Source organism: Neovison vison, chromosome 6 (genome assembly GCF_020171115.1).
Source record: "Neovison vison isolate M4711 chromosome 6, ASM_NN_V1, whole genome shotgun sequence".
In the NCBI taxonomy this organism is placed as follows: Eukaryota; Metazoa; Chordata; class Mammalia; order Carnivora; family Mustelidae; genus Neogale; species Neogale vison.
The window spans coordinates 198169615-198177989 of record NC_058096.1 but is presented as its reverse complement, the minus strand read 5'-3'; the positions used below and the strand labels follow the sequence as shown (position 1 = coordinate 198177989).

Below are 8375 nucleotides of genomic sequence, written 5' to 3'. Positions count from 1 at the left end.
TCGCAGGATTGAGTCCTGCTTCGGGCTCTGCACTCAGCAGGGAGTCTGCTTCTCCCTCTGCCCCTGCCCGTCCCCCTGCTTGTGAGATCTCTTCCTCTCTCTCTCTCTCTCATTCTCTCAAATAAATAAAATAAAATAAAATATAAAATAAAATAATTAATAGGGGTGCCTGAGTGGCTCAGTCGCTTAAGCATCTGCCTTTAGCTCAGGTCATGATCCTGGGGTCCTGGGATCGAGCCCCTCATCAGGCTTCCTGCTCAAAGGAGAGTCTATGTCTCTCTCTTTCCAATTGCTGTTCCCTCTGCTTGTGCTCTCTCTCTGTCAAATAAACAAATAAAATCTAAAAATAAATAAATAAATAGTAACATCACCTGGGGTTGTTCTGATGATTAAATGAGGAAATGGCAGCACTCAGGAAATGGAGGTTTTTGTTATTATTGATTATTTTACTATGTTTGCTCTTAGTAATATCCTGACATGCTACCATAGCTGGGGACCCCAGGATGCCAAGAAAGCCCAGAGTGTAGGTTCACGTGGGACCCCTTTCACAGAGCTGGGTTTCCTGAAATGTTGAGGTAGGTTTCACATAGAGGGTGAGGTCCTAAGGTCAGGACCCTGGTAAGAGTGTTATGCGTCTCCTGTGTATTAGTGGGTTTCTTTCAATATCAAGTATCTCTCTATATCTGCGTTGTCCAATCTGGTGACTCTCAGTAAGTAGCCCAAGGCAGCTCTTGAGCACTGGCAATGTGCCTAGTGTGAATTCAGACCTGCTGTAAGTGAGGCACCTGGGAGGTGTGCTCAGCTGACCATCTGACTCTTGGTTTCAGCTTGGGTCATGATCTCAGGGTTGTGGATCAATCCCAGCATCAGGCTCTTTGCTTAGCAGGGGGTCTGCTTCAGATTCTCTCTCTCCCTCTCCCCATCCTGCTTGTGATCACAACCTGAGCCGAAGGCAGACGCTTAACGACTGAGCCACCCAGGCACCCTTCATCTGTTTCTTTTTAAGTGACATTTAATTAGTAACTGTTAAGCATTACTAGAAAATTAGAGATCATAGTGTGGCTCTCATTATATCTTCATTGGACTGTACAGACTCTATTAGGTCTTAAACCCCAGCCTACATCCTGCCAGGGAACAGAGGTGACAGATGCCGTCCTTCAGCAACTGGCACAAAACACGGCAAAGAAAGCTTAGCATAAAAATCAATGGTGTGACCGCACAGGCTGTGAGAATGAGGGGACTGAAGGCTGGGGGTGGGGTTCCCAAATTGGAGAGCAGAGGCGATGATATTCTAGACAGAGGGAACTGTTTGAGCAAAGGCATTGAGGTGATCAGGTGAACTTTCTCACAGTTGCTTGGAAAGAGGAACGCCTTTCCAATCCCACTGATTTGGCAACTTGTATGACTTTGAGAAGTAGGCGCATGGTACTTGGGACTTCTACCCAGTGTTCATGCTCACGTTCAGCCGGTCGATTCCTTGTGGATGTCTGTGCACCTGCCGCGGTCCAGCCTTACCCACACTGACCTGCTCTGCTGGTATTTGCTTGTGTGTCAGCTGATTCTTACCAAGCTCTCTCAGGGCAGCAGCAGACTGCTGTCAACTTCTGTAACAGACATGGAAGGGAGCCACAGCTCCTTCCACAGCCAGGCTAGAGTCTGCTAGGGAAAATGCTGCTTGTTCCAGACTTTTCAGGGACTGGTTGGGAAGTCCGTTCATTTTGCCTGGTTTCTAATTACATTTATAGAATGCTTCTCGTGTGCCAGGCACTATGCTGGTTTTGCTTGTGTTATGTAAAAACCCTCCGAAGAGACATGCTATCTCCATTATCACCTAAAGGAGAAGCCTGAAGCTTGTGGATGTTATTTGCTCAAGATCGCAAAGCCAGAACAGCCAAAATTCACCCCCAAAGCCTGGGTTTGGGAACTGCCCAGTTCTTCCAAGAAATCAGAGACGCCCAGGACAGAATTTAGAAAACAGGGAGTGGGTATTTCTTAAGTGAAGGCCTTGTCAGGCAAAACTGTGGAATGTTTGTGTTGGTTAAGACACCACTCGGCGGAAATGCCTACCTGAGTGGTTCGGCCTTCATCCTTTAACAAGCACTGATCTGAAGACTTCGTCCCCTTCCTCTCCTTGTTTCTGAGGCTGGTGACCCCCTACCTCCACGGTGACTGCTTAGTCCTCCCCCCCCACCACCCCCCAACGAATTGCTCCCTGGAAAACTCTGAAGTGTTGTCTGATTGGGTAGAGAGAATCATAGGACTTGTCCTAAAACACAGGGGTTTCTAAGCCTTGGGTGAAATGAGCTAGATATTTACATGCAGAATTATTTGGGCAGTCAGCTCGCTGCCGTCTCACCTGGCAGGGAGGAGGTCCCTCGGGGAGTGAGACACCTGAGACACCCTGTTGATAAGTTGTGATGGATGAGTTTAGATGGAGAAAGCATGAGGAACCAGGAGCCTCAGGGTATGGGGGGAGGCAAAGGTTACCAACAGGGCCTCAGGTGTATCTGCTGTTCAGATGGTGTGGACAAAGGCAAAACCCAGGCTTGAGAACGGGGTTCTCCGGGATCCCTTAGATACAGTACAGACTTGAGTTAGAACCGGGTTCAAGTCCAGCTTTGTCTAGTCCTTACTACCTGACCTCTAGCAAATTTCTTCACTTAATCGCTAAGGAGTGGAATGGTCCTTCCTGTAGTTATTGCATGCCTATTATGGGCCAGGGCCAGGTAATACATGCCCCCCCCATCCCTACTCCCCCAGGCTGTTTTACAATGAGTAAGCCAATCTGTCTGAATAAAGCACTTCAGTGGTATATGCAAATGACTTCTTTGTATAAATGTTATAACCACAGATCTGCTGGCTACTCCTGCGCAACCCTCTCCCTCTCCCAGGGTGTGCAACTCCATCCTGCCCAACTCCTATCCCCCAGGAAGACCCTCTCTAAGCCTAGGGTATGTGTCCCTTCTCAGGTGGAGGACACTCTGTGCCCATAAACACCTAGGTTCCAGTTCTGTCTGTACTGTGTGCCTTTGGGAAGTCACTTCACCTCTCAGTTAACTCTTGTCAAACTGGGCCGATTGCAAAGGAACTGTTTAGCAAAGCTCTTGGCACAGGAACAGAGCAGGTACTTAGGAAATGCTAGCTGCTACTTTTATAATTACTCAGCTCTTGCCAGAAGAGGTCTGGCCTGGGTTCCTGCCATATCCCAGCACCTAGCACAGGGCTTACATGAGTATACAGTGGGTACTCAATATATGGTGTTGGTAGGCAGCAGAACAGTCCCTAAAGATGTTCAAATCCTAATTTCCAGAACCTGTCAATGTTATCTTACATGGCAAAGGGGAATTAAGGTTGCAGAAGAGATTAAGAATGCTAATCAGTTTTTTTATTTACTTGATACAGAGAAAGAGATCACTTGTAGCAGAGATGCAGGCAGAGAGAGGGAGAAGCAGGTTCCTCGCTGAGCAGAGAGCCCCATGTGGGGCTCAATCCCAGGACCCTGAGATCATGACCTGAGGTGAAGGCAGAGGCTTTAACCCACTGAGTCACACAGGCACCCCTAATCAGTTGTTTTAAAACACCCTGGATTAACCAACTGGGCCAGATAATCACAAGCGTCCTTAAAACAGAGGAAGAAGCACCTGCGTGGCTCAGTTGATTAAGTATCTGACTCCTGATCTCAGCCCAGGCTTTGATCTCAGGGTGCTGAGTTCAAGCCCGGAACTGGGTTCCATGCTGGGTGTGGAGCCTACCAAAAAAGAGAGAGAGAAAGAGAGGAAGATGTGAGTATAGAGAACAAGAGAGATGACAGCATGAGAAAGACTCATCTTGATGTTGCTGGCTTTGAAGATGGAGGAAGAGGTCACAGCCAAGGAATGCGGGAAATTTCTAGAAGTTGGAGAAGGCAGGGAAATGGATTCTTCCCTAGAGCCGGCAGAAAGGAATGCATCCTGCCAACACCTTGAGTTTAGCTCAGTGAAACCATGAGGGACATCTAAGCTGCAGTGCGGTGAGATAATAAATTTGTGATTTTTTTTTTAAAGGCAAAGTTTTGGCAATTTGTTACAGCAGCATTGGGAGACTGATATACACTGTACAAATTATTGTTTTGGTTTTTTAAAGATTTTATTTTTAAGTAATCTATACACCCCATATGGGGCTCCAACTCACAACCCTGAGATCGAGAGTCGCATGTTCTATTGGCTGAAGCCAGCCAGGTGACCCTGTTCTTCGTTTCTGTTACTATTACTAAGCTGTTTATGATACTGATTTGTATTTTTCTCTCCCATTACTCTAGCAATTCCTCAAGGTCTAGGAATAAGTTTGTCTTATTTATATTAGTTCTCAGGTACTAAGAGGCCCTCGCACACAGTAGGCACTCAATAAATGCTTCAAATGATAATAGTGTAATTCAAATGAGTTTAATTAATATGAAGAGTAAAAAGTCCATTCCTTCAAGGTGTCCTCCTGTGCTGAACACCGTGTCTGGCACACAGCAGGAGCTCCATAAAAATCCTCATTAAACCTATAGGTGGATCAAGTATTCCCCGCCTTCCTCCCCAGCCCCATGACCCACGCCGCCACCGCCCCCGTCCATCCGGTCCTACTCCTGCACCTCCCCTACTCCGGGACCGGGTCCACGACCAGGACCGGATGCATGACCTTTTCCTTAAACCAAAGTCTCCCCACTGCCTTCCTTTTGCTTAGGTGGCGAGCACAGAGCACCGGGTCCCGGGACGCCTTGGACGCCGCGGGTGCAGTGCACGTTTACGACCGTAGGGGGCGAGCGTGGCCCGGGAACTCCCGCGGAAGGGCTGGGACTGGGCGGGGCCTCTAGGGCGGGTCGGCTCAGTGCGCAGGCGCCGGTCCAGACGCCTCGCGGGGCCAGGGGCAGGCGGCGGCAGAGTAGTCCCGGCCGCGGCTCCAGTAGCAGCGAGTTCGAGCCCCGCTCCCGCTCCGCGTTGGTTCTCATTCTCCGGGCCCGTGGGCCTCCGTACGCCAGTCCCCGCCAGTAGCTGCGCGTTGCGCACTCCCCGCCGCCAGGATGCCGGTAACTGAGAAGGACCTGGCGGAGGACGCGCCGTGGAAGAAGATCCAGCAAAACACCTTCACGCGTTGGTGCAACGAGCACCTCAAGTGCGTGAACAAACGCATTGGGAACCTGCAGACCGACCTGAGTGATGGATTGCGGCTCATCGCGCTGCTCGAGGTGCTCAGCCAGAAGCGCATGTACCGCAAGTACCACCAGCGGCCCACCTTCCGCCAGATGCAGCTGGAGAATGTGTCCGTGGCGCTCGAGTTTCTGGACCGTGAGAGCATCAAGCTCGTGTCCATCGGTGAGTGCCCTGGCTCGGCCAGGAGCCGCGGTGTATCCTCCGGTCTCCGCCCGTAGGCCGGGGGTGGGGTGGGGAGGAAGGCTAGGGCCCCCTGCCGAGCACCCCTACCGCGCCCAGGAGGTGCGGGCGGCGTGTGGGCGCTGAGGCGGGGGGCGTTGTCCTCCAGGGCATGGGGATGCCGAAGACCTAGGCCCTCTTCCCGTGCTTTTCTCTGGGCTAGGATTTCGTATGATAGCTCCCCGCCCTGGCCCTCGCCATGCATTCTTGGGGGGCTGTGGGTCCTGGGCTTGGGTTGGGGCTGTACGGGGTGTGGTGGGGCTATAGCATTTCGCCGCACCCGGGGCGTCCCTGCGGGGAGCTGGAAACCTCTGATCTGCGGTCCGTAGAAGTGGGGTTCCTGGTCAGATGCTCCTCGAAGCGCTCGCCCCGCTGCGCCCAGGGCGATGCGCCCAGCGGCTGACCAACGGGCGTTGGCTCTGATGCCCCGAGGAAGACCTGGGGAGGGACAGGTCTCCGAGCCTGGGGCCTCGTCGCCCAGGTGGGGCGTCTCCGATTCGGGTGTGGGCCCAGAGGTGGGAAGGGGAGCCGCGGGGGTGTGTCCTTCTCGTTCCCTCTGCTCCCAGCTCAGCTGTGGCCGGGTGCCTCAGGGTGAGCCAGCTCTGAAGCATAAGTGATCACTCAGGGGCAGTGGTGGTATAGTAACTACTATTTTGTAGGGAGCCTAAACTAGTGGGTGCTGTGTGCTAACAGCCTTCCAGGTTCTGTCCTTACACATCCTGTGAGTTGGGGTGTCCTTAGACCTCTCTTATAGGCAAGGGGGTCCAGAGGGTTAATGGAGGTGCCCAAGGTCATGGAAGTAGGAAGGGTCTAGCTGAGAATTGAAGGAAGTGGGTACAATGAATGGAGATGTTGCCTTCCTCTCCTTGCCTTCCCCACACCAGGGTCTTCCTGTGAGTAGCGGGGGAGTTGGTGTCAGGTTCCTCTCCCCAGACCGGGAGAGCATGAGGGTCAGGTCTCCACTGTGACCTGGGCTAATTGAAAGCTTCCAGGAAGGTCACAAGGCTACTGAGGGTATGGGCTGTGACTGTAGGGGCTAGAGGTGTACAGTGTGGGTGGGTGGGTGTGTGCACTTGTATGTGTGCAGAGTGTGTATGGATACACAGCATATGTGTAGAACATGTGTGTACACGGCATGGGTGTGTAGAGAAAGTGTATGCACCTACACTGTGTGTGTGTGCCTGTGCTGCCAGGGGAGTGTCTTGCTGGGGGAGCTGACGCAGGCCAAGATCTGGGGTCCCTTCCTGAGAACACTAGGCCTTTTGGTGACTTCTGTGCTAGGAAGGAAGGGCGGTGGGTGTGGCTGCTGGGACTTTCTCCAGAGTAAAAGGGGTTCCCTCTAAGCTGAGTCTCCTCTGTCCTTTCCCTCCCCCACACCTGTCCTGGCAGGTAGGGCTGCTTCCTGTTTCCTGGGCCCAGGCAGCTGTCACCACCCAGTCAGCACCCCATGGGTGGGGGTGGCGGCGGCAGAGGGTGTGTTGGCTTCTCTGCAGAGCTGTGTAATATGCTTGCCTGTTACAGTGGTAGGGGCCATCTCCTACCACTGGGAAAGGAGCACCCTAGAATCATCCTGGGATTTTTCCCTTTTCAGAAACCATTTTTGCTACTGAGGGATCTGAAGGCCTGGCTGAGCTCAACTGGGCTCACTTCGTCTTTGTTTTAAAAGTGTGCATTTATTTAATTAAGTGAACAAAGAAACTTAAAGTAAACCGGGAGTATCCAAACATGACATGAAATCTCCTTAAAAAACAAACCAAAGAATGAAACCACAGCCTCAAAATCCTGGACTGCCTGATTTACCAACTGTTTACAGAGGCTGCAGCTGCTCGCAGCGTGGTTTGTCGTCTGTGCCTGAGCTTGGGGGTCTCATTCTAGACTTTGTCTGGTCCCGTTTTCCTACTCAACCCTCATGATTGTCATTTCTGAACTCCCCCAGGACATAGTATCTTCCATTGTCCTGACATTCCAGGGCTAGCCTCCCCTTCTCTGGTTGCAGGCCCATGGGCTGTTGGCAGCTTCTTGCTGTGGACCGCTTCCCACCACAGGCAGTGTTGTTTTGTTTTATTTTCTCCTTTTCACTGATTTCTTGGATGATATTCCCCCAGGTGGCATTCCGGGGTCGAAGAGTGTGGCCACAGTTATGACTCCTGTCATTGGCTGCCTTGTTGCTCTTCGGAAGGATCTCACCGTAAACAGGTTTTCCAGCCTCTAGAGCCTAGAGGGAGACTTGCCAAGGGCCAGAACTCCCGTGGGGGTGAGGCCTGAGGCCTCTTCCCCCTGCGCCTGGGGGTGTTCTGGGGACCGGCCCTACGGCCCTTGAGATAACGAGTCACATCCAGCTCAGACTTCAGTTCAAGTACCACGGCTTATGCTGTATTGCATTGTGCTGAGGAAGACACGGGCTGCAATTCGTTGTTGAATGTGTTCTGTTCATCATCCCATTGATCACCACCTTGAGTCCTCAGATTCGGTTTCCTTGTCTGCATAGCGATCTGCCTTAGCAAATCACGGGGAGGCTAAAGGGCTTGCCCTAGTTTTGCCCAGTGCCTAGAACATGGTTGCTGTTATTCTGTGGTGGTTGTTAGTGTTACTGTTGTCCATTTTAGGTGAGGAAACAGGAGTGAAGTAACTTGCAGAGGTCACCCAGTTTGTAAGTGGTGACTGGAGGCGGGGCCTGTCCCTTTGTGAAATTGACCCTTAACTGACCCGCTGTTCAGTGTTCTGAGTACAACACAGCCCCTCTCCCCTAACCAGAGAGCCCCTGTTAACACCAGTTTTGCAAGTCTGGGATGTTGGGGTGGGGCAGCTGGATGCCCACACTTTGAGCCTCTGGTCTTGAGCAAAGCAGGGATCTCAAGACTTTGGGTGAGTAGCAGGATGAGGGCCCCCTGAGGTGAGTGTCACATCAGGACCTGAGCAGATTCACTTTGCATCTTCACAGTGAACTTGTGGAGGGGGTGGCTGCCCCGTGTTCACTGAACT

General features: G+C 51.9%; 1 protein-coding gene across 3 annotated transcripts in view; it reads left to right on the top strand.

Annotated features, from left to right (window-relative positions):
- Positions 1–4897: 4897 nt before the first annotated feature.
- FLNB (filamin B) overlaps positions 4898–8375 on the top strand; it is a 146821-nt gene continuing 143343 nt past the window's right edge. For 2 of the 3 annotated variants that reach the window (XM_044253309.1, XM_044253311.1), the window contains exon 1: positions 4898–5336. In XM_044253309.1, the coding sequence (XP_044109244.1) occupies positions 5045–5336 (292 nt within the window). In that variant the 5' untranslated portion in view covers positions 4898–5044. The remainder of the gene's footprint in view (positions 5337–8375) is intronic. The other variant, XM_044253310.1, reaches the window with a different exon arrangement.